The 27,080-nt window shown below is 41.0% G+C and overlaps 1 protein-coding gene across 2 annotated transcripts; it reads right to left on the bottom strand.

Annotated features, from left to right (window-relative positions):
* Positions 1–27,080, bottom strand: SAPCD1 (suppressor APC domain containing 1). Of its 2 annotated transcripts, XM_040442830.1 has the most exons (7): positions 26,922–27,080; positions 26,132–26,439; positions 23,786–23,910; positions 5,925–6,059; positions 3,869–3,967; positions 3,197–3,280; positions 1–1,036 (listed from the first exon to the last, which is right to left on the bottom strand). In XM_040442830.1, exons 1-7 carry the CDS (start codon positions 26,963–26,965, stop codon positions 932–934), a joined length of 900 nt encoding a protein of 299 aa, XP_040298764.1. In that variant the 5' UTR covers positions 26,966–27,080; the 3' UTR covers positions 1–931. The 2 variants fall into 2 exon arrangements, with proteins under 2 accessions (XP_040298764.1, XP_040298763.1); XM_040442829.1 differs by lacking the exon at positions 26,922–27,080 and having other exon boundaries at positions 26,132–26,872.

Raw genomic sequence — 27,080 nt, forward strand, 5'->3', positions numbered from 1 at the left:
TACATATGTATATACATAGGTCCTTCACATTCATATTTTAGATTGGCCCCTATTGGCCGGGACAGTTCTAACCTTTCAAATTAAAGGGATGGTGTAGGATTTCAATACAGATGACCTAACTGTACATTTGGTAGCAGCCGTGCGTGGTACTGCCGCTTGCTAACAAGTGAATAGCTATGTGTAGTACCATGTACAGCCACTACAGAATGTATGGCACTGTGTCTTGTAATGAAGGGGTCACAGCCTCTTTTAAAGGCTGATCGGCGGAGGTGCCGGCCTGGAAGTCAGACACCATGACTACCTCTCCCTTTAAAAGTCAACGCATATATTCTGCTGTACACGGCTACAAAAGGCAGGAAACTCACTGGAAAGAGACTGGTGTCACACTGGTCATGGAACGGCCATACTGGGCCTTATAACTTTATTAGTCTTAATTTCCGTCACATATCACAAGTCATCCAGGGCTGTAAACCAGTGAATATTTCTAATATAAACCATAGATCTACTATACATAACCCTGTGGAGGGCCACATGGCAACCCGGCCCAATAATCGCAGTCTCTTGGGCATCACATAGAGTAACTGAAACCATCCTGCCGGGCAGGGTGCGATACTCTGCGGTCAGAGGTCATTATTATATCTGGTATTTTTCTATTCACATCATTTGATTTGGAGCTGTGATGCTGGGAGAGTCTCTGCTGTCAGCGGCAAGTTCTGCAGAGCTCATGTCAGGCAGGAAGAGATGCTCTGCAGGCCTGTATGCATCAGCGGGCACCACGGGGTCCAGCACCTGACGACGGAGCAGGATAGCAGATCAGATGTCCGTATTCAGGCTGTGAATGACGATCTGCTATGAAAACTGATTGCCGGAGGGTAACACGGTGCCTCACTGTGAGGTCCTTGCAGTCATCCGGCACAATGGTGGTCCCGTGTCAGATAAAGGTGGCCCTGTGTACATGGCGCTCCTCCAGCTCTCTGTACAGCGCCTCATTCTCTCTCTGCAGTTTCCATATCCTTTCATTCTGCACGGAGAGTTCCTGTAAGGATACAGACATCTGTCAGCACAATCGCATGTCTTCTCTGCCTCTCATTACGTTACTCTGGAGGGGGATACACAAAATACTCTGCACAGGAGAAAACCCAAAAGAGATCTGGCATCCTGGTATTCTCTTAAAGCGTACCTGAGTTTTAAAAAAAAAAGCTTGTATATTGCCTGTGCTTCTTTGTATAATCAAAACTGTGAGAGAACATGTGTTATGTGGGCTTCTCTAAAATCTTTTCCAGCCATATTATTCCCTGTTTCAGCTGCACAGCTAAATGCATTTCACTCAGAAGCAGGAGGCATATCCCTTCTGTGAGATCTTCCTGCACTGTACTGCTGTGTCGTCCTTTCCCTTACTCCCCACTATGTTTCTTTTAATCTCCGGAGCTCACAGTACAGATAAGGAAGGGGAAATCAGACTTACAGAAACACGTGAGGCTCCTATAATCTTCAAAAGCAGTGGAGAAGCAGTTGTTTTATCAGACTCAGGATCTCAGGTAGCTCTGACATGCCCCCATTTCCTGTGTATCTGTAACCAGGGCAGATGTTGCTTGACAACAGTGATGAGCGGCAGGGGCAATATTCGAATTTGCGATATTTCGCTAATATTTGGGGGCGAATATTCATCATGTATTCGAGAATTCGTGATCTCAAGTCATTAATTTCTTTATTGCGAAAATCGTCAATGGGAAAAGTCGCGATAAAAATTTTCGCCCAAAAAAAATTTGCAAAACGAAAATTTGCGATCAACACTACTCCTAAAGTCAAAGATATTGCAGCCTTCTCATTGGCCTTCAAGCAAGAAGCAGTGAGGGAGCATGGGTACTGATGAAAATTTTTTTTAGAATATTCGCGATTACGAAGATATAGCACTATATTCTAGATATTCGCGAATTCTCGAAGTGTTGATATTCGCGATTAGAATATTCACGATCAACACTACTTGACAGCAGGCATTGGACTGCAACTTAGGTGGAAGTGAGACCCCTAGTGGCCATGACCTTACAGCTTTTTTTCAGGCGGATACAGGCAGATTTTTTAAATCCCACCCATAAGTGGGAGGGTTTGGTGGTGGTCCTGGGAGAAAATGCAATGCCGTGTGGTGATTAACAATACAAACCAACTAAACAGTGCGGACCTACTCAGTTCAATTAGAGACCGCTGCAACCCATACAGCATGGCTGCGTTGCCTGACCGCGCCACGTGGTCGTACCCTGACCCCCTAAAAAGTGAACAGACATGGCCACACAAATGTGCAGTCAACTCTTTATTTATTCTCTTCCTCGATATGACAGCTAATGGCTGCCTCACCAAACAGGACAGGGATAATGCAGGTTCCAAAGGAGGGACAGGCCTCTATCGTATGCTGAGCATATGCAATAAGGTGGGAATAGCCCTTTAAGTTTTTGTTGACCATGCCAACCAATCATAGCGCAGCTTTCATTATGCATTCTGCACTTGAAAAAAACGAAAGCTGAGCTCTGATTGGTTGTTAAAGGCAACAAAGATAGTTCTGTATTAAACTGCCTATTGATCACTGTGATCATGTGACATCGGTCACGTGACTACGCTGCCGATTATAACAAGCTCAGTACAACCATGATAGCGACAGCTGTCACTTGTCAGGGGCTGTCATCTCCGGTAAGTGGGGCGGCAATGTCAGCTCAAGTTATAGGGGAAAATTATATTTTTTTAAATCATGAAATAATCTGGTTCTCCAAATGTATTGGAGGCTAGAGTAAAAATAATAAAAAAAAAAGTAAATGTAAAAACGAATAAAAAGAAATAAAAAGAAATTTGATCATTTAAAAAAAATGAACATCCCTCGAAATTTATGACTACATTGACAAATAGGTGATACCATTCCCTTGGTCCCTGCATGTCAGACAGTGCAGGGACCCCCCCCCCCCCCCCCCCACACACACACACACAATTTGGTAACTTTCAGTTGCCAATGTATTGATAAATTTCTAGGAGGAATAAAAGAGGAACTGAACAACAAGGCTCTAGAACTGTTATTTAATTGGGAATTCAATTATTTACTAAACCTTACACGTCAGAAGAGTGTCCTTTAATGGTGTTCATCGGTAGGTAACCCTAATATACCGTCATCCCATCCTTTTCCATCTGGCGGCTATGCCCATCTCTTACTCACCCTGGTCAGCAGCTGGTTCTGGTACTTCAGTGTGCTGATGGCGTCAGGATGCTTTGTGGAGTAGGGCGACTGTCTCCGATTACCCTTAAAATACAAAGTTATTAGAAGTCAAGACCAGCGAGATACACTGGCATCATGCACAAGATTGACCACAGGGCTATAAATTGTGTGTCCAGTTATATGTATCTGTTCGTTACAAAGTATCAGTATTAGCCTGGCGTCCCGAACAGGAGCTATAGTGTAAGAAACTTCAGCTGTATGAGAAAGAGTAGGAATGAACAGTTTTCAGCCTGTGAATATAAGCAAGAAGTCAACGAGCTAAGAACATGGTCGTGGTGGGCTTGTGCTTACTCACAGCAACCAATGTGAGCATGCAGATTAGAGCAGCAGTGTAAAGCATAGGGGCAGAACAGAGCAGCAGTGTAAACCCATCCATAGGATATGCCAAAAATCTATTATAACCATGGTTCCCACCATCCAGCCCTTTCCACAGACTTCAGTAGCGCTCTCATACTCCTAATTGGTGAAGGTTCTGGAAGGTGGGACCATCACCATCTATCTCATTTCTGGCATATCCTGTGGGAATGTCCCTTTAAGCTTTATTTCAAAAAGAGCAGAGAACCCCTTTAAGCAAGTACTAGGGCTTAGAAGTGTTCTTATGGAAGCTCACACCTTTTCAGAAGATGAGATGAGGTCACTCAAGAATCTGTTAACTTCTTGGATCTGCACCAACAGCGCGGAGCCGAGGAGAGGAGGCGGCGGGGTCTGGTCCTGAGGATGAGAAGCAGGACTGTATCAGGTTTATGTGGTAGAAGAGCCACCGTGGATGGGGTAGATGGAGGACAAAGAAATACAGTTGTGTTCAAAATAATAGCAGTGTGTTTGAAAAAGTGAATAAAGCTAAAAATCCTTCTAAAAGCTTTTATTTCTATACACATAAATGCATCGGGAACACTGCACATTCTATTCCAAATCAAAACATGAAGAAAAATATATCAAATTTGTGTTGTTCCTCTAAAAAAAAAATTAAGAAAAGTGAATATTAGACTGTTCAAAATACTAGCAGTGTTTGTATTCTTCTTTACAAACTCAAACATTCACTATATAAACTGAGAAATGTTTGAAGATTTTGCTTTCCTTTGAATCACTTCACTATTATTTAGTTGTATAACCGCTGTTTCTGAGAACTGCCGGACGTCTGTGTTGCATGGAGTCAACCAACTTCTGGCCCCTGTGAACAGGTATTCCAGCCCAGGATGATCGGACTACATTCCACAGTTCTTCTCTATTTCTTGGTTTTGCCTCAGAAACTGTATTTTTGATGTCGCCCCCCAAGTTTTCTATTGGATTAAGATCCGGGGATTGGGCCGGCCACTCCATAATGTCAATCTTGTTGGTCTGGAACCAAGACGTTGCACGTTTACTGGTGTTAGGGACCACTCAATAGAGGCGACCTTGACGTGGTGAGTGGCTTATTACGCTTTGGCCAAAATGTACACCAATGCCTCATCCAGCATGGAGGCAGGGCAGAATGCTGGATGCCGAGTGCTATCACATTAGTATTTTCCGTTTGTATATGTATTTCGCCATAGTGATGTGCACCTACATACAGGTTGTGCTGACCCAATCCCCCACACGTTTACTGGTGTGTTTGGGGTCATTGTCTTGTTGGAACACCCATTTCAAGGGCATTTCCTCTTCAGTATAAGGCAGCATGACCTCTTCAAGTATTCTGTATTCAAACTGATCCATGATCCCTGGTATGCGATAAATAGGCCCAACACAGTAGTATGAGAAACATCCCCATATCATGATGCTTGTCCACCATGCTTTACTGTCTTCACAGTGTACTGTGGCTTGAAATCAGTGTTTGGGGGTCGTCTGACAAACTGTCTCCGGCCACTAGACCCAAAAAGAACAATCTTACTTTCATCAGTCCACAAAATGTCTCTTTAGGCCGGTCAATGTGCTCTTTGGCAAATTGTAACCTCTTCAGCACATGTTTTTTTCAACAGTGGGACTTTGCGGGGGCTTCTTGCAGATAACTTGACTTCACATAGGAGTCTTCTAATTGTAACAGTACTCACAGGTAACTTTAGACCTTCTTTGATCTTCCTGGAGCTGATTGTTGGCCGAGTCCTTGCCATTTTGGCTATTCTTCTATCCATTCGAGTGGTAGTTTTTCGCTTTCTTCCACATCTTTCATGTTTTGGTTGCAATTTTTAAAGCATTTGAGATCATTTTAGCTGAGCAGCCTATCATTTTCTGCACTTCTTACTTTGTTTCCCCCTCTACAATCAACTTTTTAATCAAGGTACGCTGTTCTTCTGAACAATGTCTGGAACGACCCATTTTCCTCAGAGAAATGCACTGTAACCAGCATGTACAACATTTTCTGCCTTCCTTCCCTAAAAAAGGGCAATAATTGCCAACGGTTTTTCAAAGAATGAATGACCTCACTAATTGAACTCCACACTGCTATTATTTTGAACAGGCCCATTTCAATTAGTGATTCAATTACACAGAATCAGCAGCACGCATGTCATGACTGTTGGGTCTGTTGGATTTCTATTATTCTACTACACCTGCTAGTAATTTATTTGCCATGTAGAAATATCATTTCTACCAAAAACAGTGATTGATCAGGTTAGTAATGTCCGACTGCTATTATTTTGAAAACAACTGTAGCTTCAGGACAGAGACATACAGTAAGTGGGCCTCTACATACCAAGGTGCACGGCCAATCCCTCTGCTGCTCAGATTCCTGCAGACGGTCCCTGTACCAGTCTCGGGCCCTGTCCACCAGTTGGACACCATCTAGTAGAGCATCTCGTTCCTGCTCCAATTCTTTCATGCGACGTAGCTGTAAGAGAGAATATACAGAATTTATGGCTTCTTCTGACATTGCAGGGAGTGGAGAAGCCTGAAATGTTCTACTGAGGACGGATGTGCAGGCGAAGGGGTGGAAGAAGTGAGCTCATCTATAGTGGTCATCTACACAACTCTACAACACTATCAATAACTACAGAAAAGCAGAAATAACGCTGACGCTATATAACAATACAGGAATAGCGCTTGTTCTTACATCAAAGGGGTTTTCCACGACTTAGATATTGAAGACTTATTCTCCAGATAGGTCATTAATATCACATCGGTGGAGCTCCAACACCTACACTCGTACCAATCAGCTGGAGAATATAAAGAGAATGGAGCCGGAGGTAGAAGGCTCCATCCGCTGTGTAGTGGCCATGCCGGGTACTGCAGCTCAGCTATCAATCACGTGAATGGTATTGACCTGTGCTGGAAACTACACAGTGGACAGAGTCTTCTGCCTCCGGCTCCATCTAATATATAAAACTGAGTGTATGTATGTCCGCTAAAGGAATCCGTACAGTCGCATTTACAATCACGAAATTTGGCACACAGGTACATGAGGTGTCCAGAAGGTTTTAGACCGGGTCTCAGCACTCTAGCACGTACCGTTCCTGAGATATTCCCCAAAAAAATGCAAATATGGCACATCACATGACCTACATTAGCCAATAGAAGCCTGCAAGTCTCTCTTCATATGCCAACTTCATATCCCAACTGCCATACCCACGGTCACATGTCCCTTATCAGCCAATAGAACATGTCAATTTAACCCATGCGTTGCCAGTCTCTCCGATCTCCTGGTACCTGCCACGGGAACGTCCGTGACATATAGAGGTCAATGTTCAGGGGTGGGGTGCTGTAGAGGTCACTGTTAAGGGGGCGAGGTGTTGTAGAGGTCACATTTTAAGGGAACAGAGCCCTGTAGGGGTCACTGTTAAGGGGGCGGATTATTGTGGAAATCACTGTTAACAAGACGGGGTACTGTGGAGGTCACTAATAAAGGAGCAGCCGCTGTGGAGGTCACTAATAAAGGAGCAGCCGCTGTGGAGGTCACTAATAAAGGAGCAGCCGCTGTGGAGGTCACTGTTAAAGGGGCGGGCGCTGTGGATGTTACTGTTAAGGGGGCAGGCCGCTGTGGAGGTCACTGTTAAAGGGGCGGGGTACTGTAGATGTCACTGTTATAGTGGATACTGTCGATATCTTTTAACGACACACACAACCATTAAATTAAATAGATAAAATATACACATGCGAAGCCGGGTCCTTCTGCTAGTTTACTATACACTGCGTGCAGAATTATTAGGCAAATGAGTATTTTGACCACATCATCCTCTTTATGCATGTTGTCTTACTCCAAGCTGTATAGGCTCGAAAGCCTACTACCAATTAAGCATATTAGGTGATGTGCATCTCTGTAATGAGAAGGGGTGTGGTCTAATGACATCAACACCCTATATCAGGTGTGCATAATTATTAGGCAACTTCCTTTCCTTTGGCAAAATGGGTCAAAAGAAGGACTTGACAGGCTCAGAAAAGTCAAAAATAGTGAGATATCTTGCAGAGGGATGCAGCACTCTTAAAATTGCAAAGCTTCTGAAGCGTGATCATCGAACAATCAAGCGTTTCATTCAAAATAGTCAACAGGGTCGCAAGAAGCGTGTGGAAAAACCAAGGAGCAAAATAACTGCCCATGAACTGAGAAAAGTCAAGCGTGCAGCTGCCAAGATGCCACTTGCCACCAGTTTGGCCATATTTCAGAGCTGCAACATCACTGGAGTGCCCAAAAGCACAAGGTGTGCAATACTCAGAGACATGGCCAAGGTAAGAAAGGCTGAAAGACGACCACCACTGAACAAGACACACAAGCTGAAACGTCAAGACTGGGCCAAGAAATATCTCAAGACTGATTTTTCTAAGGTTTTATGGACTGATGAAATGAGAGTGAGTCTTGATGGGCCAGATGGATGGGCCCGTGGCTGGATTGGTAAAGGGCAGAGAGCTCCAGTCCAACTCAGACGCCAGCAAGGTGGAGGTTGAGTACTGGTTTGGGCTGGTATCATCAAAGATGAGCTTGTGGGGCCTTTTCGGGTTGAGGATGGAGTCAAGCTCAACTCCCAGTCCTACTGCCAGTTTCTGGAAGACACCTTCTTCAAGTAGTGGTACAGGAAGAAGTCTGCATCCTTCAAGAAAAACATGATTTTCATGCAGGACAATGCTCCATCACACGCGTCCAAGTACTCCACAGCGTGGCTGGCAAGAAAGGGTATAAAAGAAGAAAATCTAATGACATGGCCTCCTTGTTCACCTGATCTGAACCCCATTGAGAACCTGTGGTCCATCATCAAATGTGAGATTTACAAGGAGGGAAAACAGTACACCTCTCTGAACAGTGTCTGGGAGGCTGTGGTTGCTGCTGCACGCAATGTTGATGGTGAACAGATCAAAACACTGACAGAATCCATGGATGGCAGGCTTTTGAGTGTCCTTGCAAAGAAAGGTGGCTATATTGGTCACTGATTTGTTTTTGTTTTGTTTTTGAATGTCAGAAAAGTATATTTGTGAATGTTGAGATGTTATATTGGTTTCACTGGTAAAAATAAATAATTGAAATGGGTATATATTTGTTTTTTGTTAAGTTGCCTAATAATTATGCACAGTAATAGTCACCTGCACACACAGATATCCCCCTAAAATAGCTAAAACTAAAAACAAACTAAAAACTACTTCCAAAAATATTCAGCTTTGATATTAATGAGTTTTTTGGGTTCATTGAGAACATGGTTATTGTTCAATAATAAAATTAATCCTCAAAAATACAACTTGCCTAATAATTCTGCACTCCCTGTATAGTTCCTGGTGCTGGCAGCTGATAGGTGGGAGTGGAGGGGTCGGACCCCCACTGACCTAATATAAAGACCATCAAAATCTAAGTAGCACCAAATGCCTTAAAGATGAAATACAGATGATAGATAGATGATAGACAGATAGCTATGAGATAGATTAGAGCGATACATAATAGATAGATAGATACATGGCATGGTGTGCTGACTGCACTGCAGATAGAAAGGCAGCATACAGGATCTCAACCAGCCCATGGGATCACATGAACAACTGGATAGATTATTTAACAAAGTACCTAGTTATCATAGATGCATCAGTGGCTGAGCTAACTACTAGGTACACAGTAAAGCTAGCCAGTCTCCTCTTTCTCCAGGGGCCTTCCCTCTTGAAAGTCATTGCATATCTTGAGGATATGCCATAAATGTTCCAGATGGTAATACCCCTTTAAAGGATTAAAGTAAACAACTAGAAGCTCCCTCTAGTGGTGACTGCAGGTAGACAGAATGTTGTCATTTAAAGGGAACCTGACAGCAGAATTTACCCCATAATCCGCTCTGACCACCATTCGTGACCTGCAAAGATCTTTCTAAATTTTGGCCCAACAGTGAAACTGTAGCACTGCATAACTTGTCCTGTGCAAATGCAGGTTACAGTGTCCACCGAGCGTATGTGGATGGTCCACCTGTCCTGCTCAATCTTTGCTAAGACCGCTCCGGTCAATTGATTGTTGTTGATGATGCTTACAAGGTCATCCACAGGCTGCAATCAAAGCAAAAGGTGGCTACTTTGAAGAACCTAGAATATGACGTATTTTCAGTTGTTTCACACTTGTTTGTTATGTATATAATTCCACATGTGTTAATTCATAGTTTTGATGCCTTCATAGTCATGAAAATAAAGAAATCTCTTTGAATGAGAAGGTGTGTCCAAACTTTTGGTCTGTACTGTATATGGAACTGAATATTGAGGAGGTGATGTTATTTACGTGGGACTGTATGCTTAAGGTGGCTGGGGAGGGAGTGATGTTATTTACATAGGACTGTATATTGAAAGGGGCAGGAGAGATGGTATGATGTTATTTACATGGGACTGTATTTTAGAGGGGGCTGTATATAGAGAGGGATGGGATTTACATGGGACTGTATATTGGAGGGGGCTGGAGAGATGGTGTGATGGTATTTATATGGGACTCTATGGCGGAGGGAGGGAAATAGTGTTATTTACATGGGACTGTATGGCGGAGGTGCGGAGTAATTATAATTTCTGAGGACACTAAACTGAGAAATATAACTACAGGGGGCACTGCAGGTGGCATTATAAATACTGGGGCGCTTCAGGGTGAGCATTATAACAGTAGGGGGTGATATAAATACTGGGGGCACTGAGGGGGGCATTTTAAATCCAGGGGACATTAGGCATTCTTACTACTACTAGGGGCTCTATAGGAGGGACTTATAGATCCGCCTTATTTTTACTAAGAGCACTATGGGGGCCTTATTACTACTGGGGGATCTGTAGAGAGCTTTATTACCACTGGGGGGACAATAGGGGGCCTTATTTCTACTGGGGGCTCTGTGAGGGTATTATTAATACTGGAGGTCTCTTCTACTAATGGAGGCACTCTTGGGGAGCGTTATCACGGTTGGGGGCACTGTAGAGGGCAGTATTACTAATGGAGGCATTCTTGTGGAACATTATCACTGTTGGGTCCAGTAGGGGGCAGTATTACTAATGAGAGCATTCTAGGAGGGAATTACTATTGGTGGGACTATGAGGAGTACTGTTACTATGGGGGGCACTCATTTTTCTTCAGGATAGTATTTGGGGGTACAGCTAAGCTAAGATGTCTGTGCGTCACACTCTGCAGAGACGTGGTGGCTGAGAGAAGTGTCCGGACCGAATGGAGAAGATGATGACAGAGAAGATCTACATCCGAGGAGACGTCACCTAGGAGGCCTTGGATGTGACAGGTATGTGCTGCTGTATGGCAAGTACAGTAAAATGTCTTCAGTGCTAGTGTTTGCAGGGGGGAAGTGCGGTTGTTCAACTTAGAGAATTGGGCCATATGCATTGGTGCTTGGACCCCGGATCTTTTGAGGCCCTAGCAACGCCCCTTCTCTTAGGTAAGGCCAAGCTGACTCCAAATCCTGCACACTCTGTCTCAAGACTCGAAATTTGTGCAGCAGTCCTAGCAGGATGAAATGGACATTACAATCGATTAATTTACATTCTGGACGGATAGTAAGGGTGTGCTTAGATACATGTACAACTACACAACTATTTTACGTACCATGGACACTTGAGCCCTACCATGGAATATATTGAGACTTTAGAAGGAGCTTTTTAGGTCAAAAATAGTGGTGGGAGCAGTTCATAGGGGTAAATCCAGTGTGAAGCAATGATTCAATGACATTTTTATTACACAATATGAATATCTTGAACTCTCAGAATATGTCTATACATGATACAGGGATGTATGCAGGAATTTGGAATAACATTATAAAGGTCAGTAAAATTATTGGCCCAGTTTTACCAATGTGGGTGCACCTAGACCTTGTCGTTAACTCACCAAAATCACAACTTGGCACAAGCTAGTGCCACTTGGTGTATTTAGTTTCGAGAAAATTTTCAACACCTAGCTTGACAAGGGGCATGCCTTAGTGGGAAATGGGGGATGGCCTAAAATGTGAAGTTTTGTGACAACTTAGAGCTATAATTCCAGCAGATAGTGTGACACAGTGAGAGGTTTTGTCTCGGAAAACAGGTATTTTCCTCCCAGCATGTGCTGCTGGGCTGATTTACAGCCAGGTAAAGGCAAATACCGGACCGGATTTTAAGTGCCGGTCCGGGTTTTGGCAGCACCTGGCTGTCCTTAAATAGGCAGCTGGGCTCAGAAGCCAGGTCTCTGTGTTGGGATCTGTGAGCCTTGTGTCTGGATGAAGACTTGCTAACTGTTCGGCGTGAAAACAGGTTGGTGCTGCTATCATCAAGGACTCTTTGAGGCAGAATTGCTGCATGGTGTGAATTACCACCAACACCGCAAGGTGACTTTTTGCTTGTTTATGACTGCTTGTTTTGTCACTTGCCTAAAGTGTGAATAAAACACTGAACTGTTTGATCCAAAGAACTTGTTGTTGCCTCTATACTGCATCCGCTAATCCTGTCTACCAGAGCGAAACCCCACAATAGATATGGGATAGAGAGATAAATAGATAGATAGATAGATAGATAGATAGATAGCCGCCCTGTTCTGCCCGCCCCGCTCATCTTGATTGATGGCACGGTCCACCGCATAGTTGACGAAATCCCGCGCCTGCTCCGTTCACTTCTGTCTTCGGCGTAGGAGCAATGAGTGAAGGCTGCTCTCCTGATGCCGGCTTCCTCACTGTGGCGTAGTCGGCGCAGGCGCAGTGAGGAATCCGGCACCAGGAGCGCATCATTCACTCACTGCGCCTGCGCCGAAGACAGAAGTGAACGGAGCAGGCGCGGGATTTCGTCAACGATGCGGCGGACCGTGCCATCAATCAAGAGGAGCGGGGCGGGCAGAACAGGGGACCTGGGCGGGATAAAGGGTGAGTGGACGGAGCCTCTAGGTGCTGATTTTACGCCCACATAGCACCTAGAGGCTCATTAGCATATAATAAAAGTGCTTTTTTTACAAAAACGGCTGCAGGGACAAATGTTAGAAACATACTGTTATGTAGTGCTGACATTAGCGCATCGCTATATCAGTCAGCTACATAACAGTATTTCTGGTGGTAGAAACCCTTTAAGGCCACAGTGGCCTCCATAATTCTTAAATGGAAGAAGTTTGGAACAACCAGAACTCCTCCTAGAGTTAGCTGCCCCACCAAACTAAGTAATAAGGGTAGAAGGGCCTTAGCAAGAGAGGTGACCACGAACCCAATGGTCACTCTGACTGAGCTCTAAAGATCCTATGTACAGATGGGAGAAACCTCCGAAAGATCAATCATCACTGCAGCACTCCATCTGGGCTTTATGGCGTGGTGGCCAGAAAGAAGTCTCTCCTCAGTAAAAGACATATGAAAGTTTTCAAAAAAGAACCTAAAAGGCTCTCAGACTGTGAGAAGTAAGATTCTCTGGTATGATAAAATCAAGATTGAACTTTTTGGCCTCAATTTTAAGTGTAATGTTTGGAGGAAACCAGGCACTGCTCATCACCTGCCTATTACCATCCCTACAGTGTTTCTCAGCTGCTGGGACAGGGAGACTGGTCAGAGTTGAGGGAAAGCTGAATGGAGCAAAGTACAGAGATATTCTTAATAAAAACCTGATCATGAGTACCCTGGACCTAAGACAAGCACAGCCAAGACAACATAGGAGTGACTAAGGAACAACTTTGGGAAAGTCAGCCGGCCAGAACCCTTGAACCCAATCAAACATCTCTGGAGAGACCTGAAAATGGCTTTCCACCAACAGTTCCCATCCAACCTGACAAAGCTTGAGAGGATCTGCAGAGAAGAACGGCAGAAAATTCCCAAATCCAGGTGACCAAACCTTGTGGCATCATCTCCCAAGAAGACTGGAGGCTGATCGCTGCCAAAGGGGCTTCAACTAAGGCTATGTTCAATCTGGCGTTTTGGCTTTCCGTTTGTGAGATCCGTCTTGGGCTCTCACAAGCGGTCCAAAACGGATCCGTTTTGCCCTAATGCATTCTGAATAGAAAAAGATCCGCTCAGAATTAGTGTTGAGCGAACTTCTGTTTTAAGTTCGGTGTCTAAAGTTCGGCTTCCGGTTAGCAAAGAATCCCAATATGGATTCCGAATTCCGTTGGGGTCCGTGGTAGCGGAATCAATAATGGACGATTATTGATTCCGCTACCACGGACCACAACGGAATTCGGAATCCATATCGGGATTCTTCGCTAACCGGAAGCCGAACTTTAGACGCCGAACTTAAAACAGAAGTTCGCTCAACACTACTCAGAATGCATCAGTTTTCCTCCGTTCCGTCTCCATTCTGCTTTGGAGGCGGACACCAAAACGGTCCGTCTGACGAAACTGAGCCAAACGGATCCGTCCTGACACACAATGTAAGTCAATGGGGACGGATCAGTTTTCTCTGACACAATCTGGCACAATAGAAAACGGATCCGTCCCTTATTGACTTTCAATGGAGTTTATGACGGATCCGTCTTGGCTATGTTACAGATAATACAAACAGATCCGTTCTGAACGGATGCATGCGGTTGTATCATCTGAACGGATCCGTCTGTGCAGATCTATGACGGATCCGCACCAAACGCGAGTGCGAAAGTAGCCTAAGTCCTGAGTGCAAAATTCATGATAAATAGATGATACAGATAGATAATTAGATAGATATGAGATAGACAGATAGACAGACAGATAGATAGGTAGATAAACAAATGTATATTTTAACCAGCAATGACAGTAGGAATGTATCAGGTGAATCACATAAGTATCACAGAACTAAGGGATGTAGGATCTTCATGAGAAGTGTCAGCTCCTCTGTGGTTATTTTGTTGGGAAGCTTCTTATAGAAATTCTGTAATTATTCCCCATTCTGTTAATGAATTGTTCCCATCCCTACAAAATGATTAGGATCCTCTATGATAAGTATTGGTGGAGGCCTCTGAAACAACTGAGTAAAGGCCTGAATACTTATGTTAATGCAAGATTTTAGATATTCCTTAAATAATAAAATCAATAAATTAGCAAACAAATTTCAAACATTCTGTTTTCACATTATGGGGTATTTTTAGTTTAGCACAAGGTCCCAACATAACAAAATAGATAGATAGATAGATAGATAGATAGATAGATAGATAGATAGATAGATAGATAATAGATAGATAATAGATAGATAGATAGATAATAGATAGGTAGATAGATAGATAGATAGATAGATAGATAGATAGATAGATAGATAGATAGATATGAGATAGATAGATAGATAGATAGATAGATAGATAGATAATAGATAGATAATAGATAGATAATAGATAGATAGATAATAGATAGATAGATAGATAGATAGATAGATAGATAGATAGATAATAGATAGATAGATAGATAGATAGATAGATAGATAGATAATAGATAGATAGATAATAGATAGATAGATAGATAGATAGATAGATAGATAGATAGATAGATAATAGATAGATAGATAGATAGATAGATAGATAGATAGATAATAGATAGATAGATAGATAGATAATAGATAGATAATAGATAGATAGATAATAGATAGATAGATAGATAATAGATAGATAGATAGATAGATAATAGATAGATAGATAGATAGATAGATAATAGATAGATAGATAGATAGATAGATAGATAGATAGATAGATAGATAGGAGATAGATAGATAGATATTAGATAGATAGATAGATAGATAGATAATAGATAAATAGATAGATAGATAATAGATAGATAGATAGATAGATAGATAGATAGATAGATAGATAATAGATAGATAATAGATAGATAGATAGATAGATAGATAATAGATAGATAGATAGATAGATAATAGATAGATAGATAGATAGATAGATAGATAGATAGATAGATAGATAGATAGATAGATAATAGATAGATAATAGATAGATAGATAATAGATAGATAGATAGATAGATAGATAGATAGATAGATAATAGATAGATAGATAGATAGATAGATAATAGATAGATAGATAGATAGATAGATAGATAGATAGATAATAGATAGATAGATAATAGATAGATAGATAGATAGATAGATAGATAGATAGATAGATAGATAGATAGATAGATAATAGATAGATAATAGATAGATAGATAATAGATAGATAGATAGATAGATAGATAATAGATAGATAGATAGATAGATAGATAGATAGATAGATAGATAATAGATAGATAGATAGATAGATAATAGATAGATAGATAGATAGATAGATAGATAGATAGATAGATAATAGATAGATAGATAGATAGATAATAGATAGATAGATAGATAATAGATAGATAATAGATAGATAGATAATAGATAGATAATAGATAGATAGATAATAGATAGATAGATAGATAGATAGATAATAGATAGATAGATAATAGATAGATAGATAGATAGATAGATATTAGATAGATAGATAGATAATAGATAAATAGATAGATAGATAATAGATAGATAGATAGATAGATAGATAATAGATAGATAGATAGATAATAGATAGATAGATAATAGATAGATAGATAGATAGATAGATAGATAGATAGATAATAGATAGATAGATAGATAATAGATAGATAGATAGATAGATAGATAATAGATAGATAGATAATAGATAGATAGATAGATAGATAGATAGATAGATAATAGATAGATAGATAGATAGATAGATAATAGATAGATAGATAGATAGATAGATAGATAGATAGATAGATAATAGATAGATAATAGATAGATAGATAGATAGATAGATAGATAGATAGATAGATAATAGATAGATAATAGATAGATAGATAGATAGATAGGAGATAGATAGATAGATAGATAGATATTAGATAGATAGATAGATAGATAGATAATAGATAAATAGATAGATAGATAATAGATAGATAGATAGATAGATAGATAATAGATAGATAGATAGATAGATAGATAATAGATAGATAGATAGATAGATAGATAGATAGATAGATAATAGATAGATAATAGATAGATAGATAGATAGATAATAGATAAATAGATAGATAGATAGATAATAGATAGATAGATAGATAGATAGATAGATAATAGATAGATAATAGATAGATAGATAGATAGATAGATAGATAGATAATAGATAGATAGATAGATAGATAATAGATAGATAGATAGATAGATAATAGATAGATAATAGATAGATAGATAATAGATAGATAGATAGATAGATAGATAGATAGATAATAGATAGATAGATAGATAGATAGATAGATAATAGATAGATAGATAGATAGATAGATAGATAATAGATAGATAGATAATAGATAGATAGATAGATAGATAGATAGATAGATAGATAGATAATAGATAGATAGATAGATAGATAGATAATAGATAGATAATAGATAGATAGATAATAGATAGATAGATAGATAGATAATAGATAGATAGATAGATAGATAGATAGATAATAGATAGATAGATAGATAGATAATAGATAGATAGATAGATAGATAGATAATAGATAGATAGATAGATAGATAATAGATAGATAGATAGATAATAGATAGATAATAGATAGATAGATAATAGATAGATAGATAGATAGATAGATAATAGATAGATAGATAGATAGATAGATAGATATTAGATAGATAGATAGATAATAGATAAATAGATAGATAGATAATAGATAGATAGATAGATAGATAGATAGATAATAGATAGATAGATAATAGATAGATAGATAGATAGATAGATAGATAATAGATAGATAGATAGATAGATAGATAATAGATAGATAGATAGATAGATAGATAGATAATAGATAGATAATAGATAGATAGATAGATAGATAGATAGATAGATAGATAATAGATAGATAGATAATAGATAGATAGATAGATAGATAGATAGATAGATAGATAATAGATAGATAGATAGATAGATAGATAGATAGATAGATAATAGATAGATAGATAGATAATAGATAGATAGATAGATAGATAGATAGATAATAGATAGATAGATAATAGATAGATAGATAGATAGATAGATAGATAGATAGATAATAGATAGATAGATAGATAGATAGATAATAGATAGATAGATAGATAGATAGATAGATAGATAGATAGATAGATAATAGATAGATAATAGATAGATAGATAGATAGATAGATAGATAGATAATAGATAGATAATAGATAGATAGATAGATAGATAGATAGATAGATAGATAGATAGATAGGAGATAGATAGATAGATAGATATTAGATAGATAGATAGATAGATAGATAATAGATAAATAGATAGATAGATAATAGATAGATAGATAGATAGATAGATAATAGATAGATAGATAGATAGATAGATAATAGATAGATAGATAGATAGATAGATAGATAATAGATAGATAATAGATAGATAGATAGATAGATAGATAGATAATAGATAAATAGATAGATAGATAGATAATAGATAGATAGATAGATAGATAGATAGATAATAGATAGATAATAGATAGATAGATAGATAGATAGATAATAGATAGATAGATAGATAGATAATAGATAGATAGATAGATAGATAGATAGATAGATAATAGATAGATAATAGATAGATAGATAATAGATAGATAGATAGATAGATAGATAGATAGATAGATAGATAATAGATAGATAGATAGATAGATAGATAGATAGATAGATAGATAATAGATAGATAGATAGATAGATAGATAGATAGATAGATAGATAGATAATAGATAGATAGATAATAGATAGATAGATAGATAGATAGATAGATAGATAATAGATAGATAGATAGATAGATAGATAGATAATAGATAGATAATAGATAGATAGATAATAGATAGATAGATAGATAGATAATAGATAGATAGATAGATAGATAGATAGATAATAGATAGATAGATAGATAGATAATAGATAGATAGATAGATAGATAGATAATAGATAGATAGATAGATAGATAATAGATAGATAGATAGATAATAGATAGATAATAGATAGATAGATAATAGATAGATAGATAGATAGATAGATAATAGATAGATAGATAGATAGATAGATAGATAGATAGATATTAGATAGATAGATAGATAATAGATAAATAGATAGATAGATAATAGATAGATAGATAGATAGATAGATAGATAATAGATAGATAGATAATAGATAGATAGATAGATAGATAGATAGATAGATAGATAATAGATAGATAATAGATAGATAGGAGATAGATAGATAGATAGATATTAGATAGATAGATAGATAGATAGATAATAGATAAATAGATAGATAGATAATAGATAGATAGATAGATAGATAGATAATAGATAGATAGATAGATAGATAGATAGATAGATAATAGATAGATAGATAGATAGATAGATAGATAATAGATAAATAGATAGATAGATAGATAATAGATAGATAGATAGATAGATAGATAGATAGATAATAGATAGATAGATAGATAGATAGATAGATAGATAGATAGATAGATAATAGATAAATAGATAGATAGATAGATAGATAGATAGATAGATAGATATTGTGTATGTATTCTAACCAGCAATGACAGGAATCTATCAGGCGGGTCACATAAGTAAACTATCACAGAACTGAGGAATGTAGGACCCTCTTGAGAAGTGCCAGCGCCTCAGAGGTTATTTTCTTGGAAACGTCTTATAGAAATTCTGTAATTATTCTTGCTCTGCTAATGAATTGTTCTCATCCCTACAAAATGATTAATATGGTAAGTATTGGTGGAGGCCTCTGAGATGATGGCTGTCACCGCGCTGGTTACTACTAGTAAAACGTACTTTATCCTAACGATTCCCAGAGAAGGCTTCCTACAGGTGAACCCGTCACCTCTGGATTAGGGAATTGTAACTAAGTGACTTCCTTGCCTGCACCTAGAAGACACACGGCTCCCTTTACCTGATTCGGCTGATATGGCCGCAGATCACAAATACAAGAATACGTTGCTAGTGACCATCATGACCTGAGGTCCCTCACACGGAGACATTGGACTTGTGCCACCATTACCATGGATTGTTCTCTGCAGGCTCGCTCCTAGGGCTGTCAAACCTGCTGGGAGTTGTAGTTTTATGAGCCACAGGTTAGGGAGCGTTTTCCTTACTATTGTCACTAATCCCTGAAAATTGCAAGAAAAGGTTATAAACAAAATAAAAACAAATTAAGTTTCCAATGGGGAGAGTAGTTTTGTGAGATCCTCTGAGGCAGTATCACACATGACAGGCTTAGATACACTGCCTCAGCAGCACAGTATCCCTGAAGACGATTTAACAATACAGTCCAGTAATAAATGATGGATCCTTAAAGGGGTATTCTGCTTATAACAAGTTATACCCTGTCCTATTGATCACTAGAACGGGGGCCCCAGCGGGGGGCTCCACAGGGTACGGGCTGGGGCCCCCATTTTCATGATCGGTGGGGGTACCTGTAGATAGGGGATAACCTGTTTTAGCTGAAATACCCCTTTAAGTCAGTTTCTGAATTTTTTACTTCTAGTTGCAGTAGATAGGGCGGCGCTGTTTTCATATGGATTGAACTGGAGGATACACGCTCCACTTTGGGGCTTGATCCGGACTGAATAACATAATGTCTATGTATGTTGTGGAGCACGTATGACTCAAGCATGAGGATGCCGCGGCTCAGATCGTACAGTCACCGGTAATGTGCAGGGCTGCGGACACTCACACGGCAGTCAGGGCAATAAACATGTACGGTATTGTCAATGGTAAAAGGAAAATATGACGGTTTATAGGGTGTCAGACCCGAAAGAGGGAGGCAACTGCTGGAGAGACAACACCGAGCAAGAAAAGGAGGCGAAAACACAATAACTGCGGAGCACCAGAGGTCACCGGCTGAGTGTGTATCAGGCAGCACCGAATCTACCGCATACTGGGCTATTACTACCCCCATCGGATTAACTGATATACAGCGTGTGTCAGCAGGGAGCGGACAGACAGGAAGATAAAGGGTGACAGAAGAGGAGGAGATAAATGGATGGATGGATGGATGGATGGATGGATAGATAGATAGATAGATAGATAGATAGATAGATAGATAGATAGATAGATAGATAATAGATAGATAGATGATAGATAATAGATATAATATAATATAGATAGATAGATAGATAGATAGATAGATAGATAGATAGATAATAGATAGATAGATAATTACATAGATGATAGATAGATATTAGATAGATATTACATAGATAGATAGTATATAGATATTAGATAGGAGATAGATGGATATGAGATGACAGATACGTCCCACACCCCATAGCCCCCCGTACTGTACATTAGCGGACACTCACCCACAGGTAGAAGGTCAGGGCCTCTCGGCTGTTGTGCAGGGGGAGGATGAGGATGGTGTAAGCCGCGTGTACAGCCATACAAGATGTGTGTCCTTAGGAAAGATCACATGTAAGCCGACATCTGCCGCACGGTGTGTACAGGTCCAGTCTATATACAGGCTGCCTACGTGTGTGTCACCAGATGACGGTATACTGTACAGGCAGCTGTATAACAGAGGGTGTGAGCATGTACTCCCTCAGGAGCTCTAGGCGTGTCGGTGTATATACCTGTACGTGCCGCCCAGCCCCCACCTCCCGGTATTTATGAGGCTCTTTGGATCCACGACTTCATGTGACTGGGACTTCTCTCCCCCCTTCACTTCTTTCTGTGCCTTTCTTCCCCCCCCTGCAATTTACCGTCTCCTAAAATTACCGGTGTGATTGCACCTGCCCTCTGCCTACATCGCCCTCTTTGATGTCGTCTCCCTAAGCGACCCCCTTCCTGGGCAGAGCCGCACAGACTTGTCCGCCTGTTGCCTCCAGCCCCGTGTGAATGGAGAAGTTATGCGAGCAGAGCTGACACTCCCTCGTCAGTGCTCATTCCCACCCCTCCCCTATCTGTCTACCCTCTCGCTGCCCCTGTCGCCCACCCTCTCCTGCCTCTCCTAGGCCTCCACGATGAGAGGGACCGACCGAGAAGAGGTGGTCGACACAAGAACGAGAGAACGGAAAGGACTGAGCTCCAAGACAAGTAGAAGAAAACATTGTAAATAAATAAATAAATAAATAATTGCAGGTCTGTTGTATCTAAGATTATCCTGTGTGATACTGCCGGACAGTACTACACTCCCCATCATCACATCAATCACGAGGGACTATGCGTAGTATCTTCATGGACTAAAGTGTCATTAAAGTTATTTATGATTAGTGCAATTGTCTGTATTATGTATGTATACCTCTCCTCATGTACAGCGCTATGGAATGAATGGCGCTGTAATAATAAATAATAATAATAAAGTGCACCCTCGATAACAAAATCAGACAAGAGTTCCATAGACCTCAGTGAATGCTGCATGCTGTGCCGAGGAGGCTGGAGAAGAGAAGTCCTCGCATCCCTCGTTTTGTCTCTTAGGTTCTCGTATTTACTAAAGCCACACCATACTGTAATGACCACTGTACAGTACGGCTGATTGTACCGAATATAGCGAACCCCCCGCATGCTAGGAGGCCACACATTTTTGCGCGGCATGCAGCAAAGACCTACGGCTGCAGTATCTTTAAAGTCACTGTTTACCTATGATGAAAAATTAAGTGTCAGGTATACCTTGTTAGTGGGTCTCGCCCTACTAGAGTGTGCCCCCCCCCCCCCCATCTAATGTCCCATTAGATCGTAGTGGGGGTTTGTTGAAATGACACAACCCATTTAACTAAATGAAGATGCTTAGAGAACCAAAGCTAAGTGAATTCTGCTTCCTTTTACAGGTCCGTGCTGCATGCTGCGCAGAAGCTGGAGAAGTATTCACATCCTGTGATTTGTCTCTCACGCCCCTGTACTTAGTAAGGACACATTATAATATAATGACCACCGTACAGTACGGGTGATTGTACCCAATATAGGGGACCTATTGCATGCTGAGAAGCCACCCGTTTCTGCGCAGCATGCACCACAGACCTACGGCTGCAGTATCTTTAAAGTCACTGTTTACCTACAATGAAAAATGGAGTGGCAGGTATACCTCATCTCCTATGTCCCTGTATTTAGTAAGGACACATTATAATGAATTCTGTACAGTTAGGTTGATTGTACTGAATATAGGAGACCCACTGCTTGCTGGGAAGACAACCATTTTTGCACGAATCTAAGTCTGCAGTATCTTTAAAGTCACAGATGATGAAGAAATGAGTGGTAGGTATACCTTGTTAGCTACTCTCTCCCTACTAGAGTGTACCCCCCCCCCCCATCTAATGTCCTGTTAGATCCTAGAGGGGGGTCGTTGAGATGGTGCAAATCATTTAACTAAATGAAGAAACTTGGAGAACCAAACCTGAGGACACAACAAGGCCCACTTCAGACTGCTGTTATATGGCAGCATTTTAGGGTCCCTATTATGGCTGCAAGCTCCGGATCTCTGCATGCTACTACTAAAGCAAATTAAGATCCCCATAGGGGCCAATGGGAGCTTCAGGAGAACCACGTTGGGTGGCTTTAATCTGGACCCTAAAATGCAAGTGTGAACAGACTTTGGATCGCTGTTTGTTTCCGGACACTGTTCACACACATAGATGTCTGATGGAGGGTTATGACATATGCTGTTTGGTGTGGCCTATAGCCCTCATGTTTAATGGTATGCATTTGTACAGGTGTGCCTTACTATGGAGCTGAAATAAAAGGTATGCTGCCATATACCAGCCCAACGGAGACCAAAAATATTTTTTTTTTCCCCTCCATCAGGTCATTTGGGCTCTATGGATACATCTGGTGTAAGGGCCAAGAGTTTCAGCACATACACTGCATGTAAATAAAATACTAGATGTGAACATGGCCTTAAAGTGTCCTTAGGTCCTGCCAAAAACACTGGGGAGATGGCTTCTTGCTCTTCTTGGGCTTATCCTCTTTGCTATTGGCTGGCAAGAACCTGCCCAAGAGTCCCCTCCCCTGAGGAGCCTTATAATGAGAAGGAATTGTCCCAGTGGTCATTGAAAGGATCTGGAGCAGGAAACAAACATCAGACCCTTCTGTACTGAGTAGCACCATAATGGGTGGTGCACAGACTCTTTTTGGGGCCCCTCTCTTCTATGTACACCACAGATAGTAATACACACAATTGCTTAGCATTGGCAGGTACCGTGTTGTAGTCGATCCCACTTGTCAGTGTGTGGCGCCGTACGCGCTGCTCTTGGCGTGTGAGGCGCGCGGCGGTGGAGGCAACGTCATGGTTGATGCTCTGGGAACGGGTGACAGCCTTAGACCCTGGGAGACAGACAGAGAGAGCGACATCACTTGTGGTTTACGACCCCCCCGTCACCAGGCTGAGAGCTGCACTTTTAAGAAGGACATTTATTATAAGAGGCTTGATATTCCTCTCTCAGTAATTAATGTTTTGATCTCTCCATCTGTTCCCATCTTATGAATCTGCATCTGTTCTGATGAAATTAAGAGTTCACGTCAGGACTGGCCGCAGACAGATTGTCATCTCCAGGACCGCCGCGTTATGGAGCCTGGTAATTTATCACCCCGCTCCTGACCTATACTAACTGTACGTATGCAAAAGGTAGGGCAGCAGGTGCCGACACTTGAAACAGATGCGTTTTCTGCTTCTGGATCTAAATCAGAATGTTTACTTTCACCGACAACAAGCAGAGATCTTGAACATGTCATGTTAAATGAAACAGTGACGCAATTCTTTATAGAAATTTGTTCCGATTCTCCGCTGTACCATGTGACTCACTGAAATGTTACGCCGCTTTAGTGTTGATCGGAAGTCACTTTCGTTATTCTATGAGACTTTCATTGAGATGAAATGAAAATAAATGAATGAAGAAAGCGACTTCTAGCCCACAGATAAGAGAGTCAGTTAACCTAAGGGACAGTCACATGGTACAGCGAAGGACTGGAACGAGAAAGAAAGAAAGAAAGAAAGAAAGAAAGAAAGAGAAAGAAAGAGAAAGAGAAAGAAAGAGAAAGAGAAAGAGAAAGAAAGAAAGAACATTTGTATGATCTGGAGCAGGATTTATGGGTCAAAAAAGCAGAGTGAGTCCTGACAGGACTCCTAAGAGAGACAGTGAGAGTCCTGCTGTCCCCACCCACACAGGATGATTGACACCTCTCTGTCTCAGTGTGTGTACAGAGCAGTCTGTCACTCATCCTGTGTGGGCGGGGTTAGCAGGACTCTCACTGTCTCTCTTAGGAGTCCTGTCAGGACTTACTCTGCTTTTTTGACCCATAAATCCTGCACCAAATCATATAAACCTATACATCAAAATGCTCAGCATCTCTCTCTCTCTCTATCATATCCTGCTCTCAGATAGTGGAGCAGAAAACACCTGGTTCACGTTAAAAGGTATGTGCCACGTTTAAAAGTTATCCCCTACCTTTGGCCATCTCTGCCAGCACACATGCTCGACCTGTTACTCCATTCAGATGGGGGAATAGGACCCCTATTATGAGGATCAGTCAGGGTTCCAGCAGTCGGACCCCAACAATCAGATGGTTATTCCACACCTTGTGGAGTCAGAAGGGTCCAGCACTTCTTTGCCCCCATTTCCTGCCTATCCCTTGTAGAAGAGAAGAGTATCGTGAACTTCAGACCCAGTGCGGGAAGATGGGTCATGTAGAAATAGGCCCATGACAGCCCACCTTGTAGTAGATATTGTCATACATACTACAACGTATGGGTCACCATCCATTCTGACCATGTCTGATCACGTCTGGTCCGAGCAGTCTAGTTTCCAGGTTAACATCAACATTTCAGTCCTGGCCAACCAAAAGCTGAACATCTTGTATATATTCTGCATGTACTATGGTGGCACATGTGCCCTGGGTGCCAAGGGGGACAACAACAAATCACTCTCCCTTGGACAAAGAATTAAGATAGAGGGCTAGGGCAGCACGCAGAATCCTTGTCTCAGGTGACAAAAAGCCTGGCTATGACTCTCTATAACAAATGTCTATGATGCCATGGTCAGGGTTAAAGGGGCTGTCCACTTTTCAGTGTGTGAAATGGAATATCATTAGTATATGGCAGACTGCCAAGGGACTCCCACCTACATCCTAAAAAAAGGGAGTCCTGGCGTTGGAGATCCCTACTGATCCAGCCCCTGCCATGAGAAGTCATTGAGTCCAACAGTCTCCGACCAGAGCAGTATGACTTTATTAGGCCATTGGTGGGAGTCCTACCTGCCACATTGTCCACAGACCTCCTTTAATACCCTACAAAGTAATTTTTTTTTGTTGCCATGAACTAATAATCCCTCCATGCTTAGCCCTTTTTCTCTTAATGTACAGATTACACCCAGACAGATGGCGCAGATTAAAGAGGGTTATGATACACAAGAGTCAGACCGGAGAGACCGCACAGGACAGGCGAAGGAGAATAAGGGGATGAGATGAAAAAGCAGAATGAAGAAACACTTAGGAAGAGAAGTAGAAGATATTCAATGTTAGAAAGATCCATCAGATCTCTCAGACTCACCCCTCTTCCTTGGTGCAGCTGTGTCTTGAGGGTCTCCTGCTCTCAGCGCTTGGGTAAGCCCCCTCACCAGTCGAGGAAAACTTAGGTATCCTCCACTTGAAGCAGTTGCATCTCTAAGAGCCTGTGGGACGCCTGCGAGAATGCTTGGTCCACCCCAAAGTCCTTCAATATCCTGCACATGCACCCGGCCACCACCTTCTTCTTCCAAAATGTGGTATAGGATCCGAAGGCTGCGGAGAAAGCCTCGGGAAGGACAAGGAAAAGAAGGGGCACCAGGGGGAGAAGGGCCAACATTGGTAGAGGAGGGGCTGGGGGTGCAGAGAGGAGAGGTAGGGCAGGAAAGGAGCAATGTGCTCATGGTGACTTGAGGGTATTGTAATCAAAAAGCTTTCTGTCTATCTATTTATTATCTCTCTACTATCTGTCTGTCTGTCTCTCTATGTCATATCTAAGTAATTAAAATAAGCTTTATTGACAGAACTAAATACTTAGTACAATTTCTAAAGCAAGTAGGATATAATCTAGTTAGGACTGGGAATGGATTTATCTGTCTATCTATCCCTATATAGGCTGTTCCTTTCTCTGGGTCTCTGGTCATCTCTTTGTCTGCTCTCTTTATGCTGGACATCAGCCTGTCTTCTCTATAACAGCATTTCCAAATATTTCCCACCCCCTACTCAAATAAATTACATCAAAGTACCCCCAAGGCTCCACCGGCCCCCCCTAGTGACACAGGGTGTTCCCCTCTGCTCTGGAGCACGTCTCCTCCCTGCAGTCTCTTCTTACTCACACTCTCTCTCCTGCCAGTCTCTCCTTCTCTTGCAGTCTCTTCATCTGTCAGAAGCCTTGTTCCTGGCTCTGCTTTCCCCCCTGCAGGATTAGCTATGGCTGTTGCGTGTCTCTGGCACTTTCTCCTTACTCTCTTCCCCTGGCCCTGGGTCAGTCTATG

The sequence above is a fragment of the Bufo bufo genome, chromosome 8 (genome assembly GCF_905171765.1).
Source record: "Bufo bufo chromosome 8, aBufBuf1.1, whole genome shotgun sequence".
NCBI classification, from domain to species: Eukaryota; Metazoa; Chordata; class Amphibia; order Anura; family Bufonidae; genus Bufo; species Bufo bufo.

Coding starts and splice junctions, on each gene's coding strand:
- SAPCD1 (XM_040442829.1), bottom strand. CDS start 26,489: ATGAGCACATTGCTCCTTTCCTGCCCTACCTCTCCTCTCTGCACCCCC. Junction 6,060..23,785: donor GTGGGATCGACTACAACACG/GTACCTGCCAAT, acceptor TCTCTCTTACAG/CTACGTCGCATGAAAGAATT. Junction 3,968..5,924: donor GGGATTGGCCGTGCACCTTG/GTATGTAGAGGC, acceptor TCTCATCCTCAG/GACCAGACCCCGCCGCCTCC.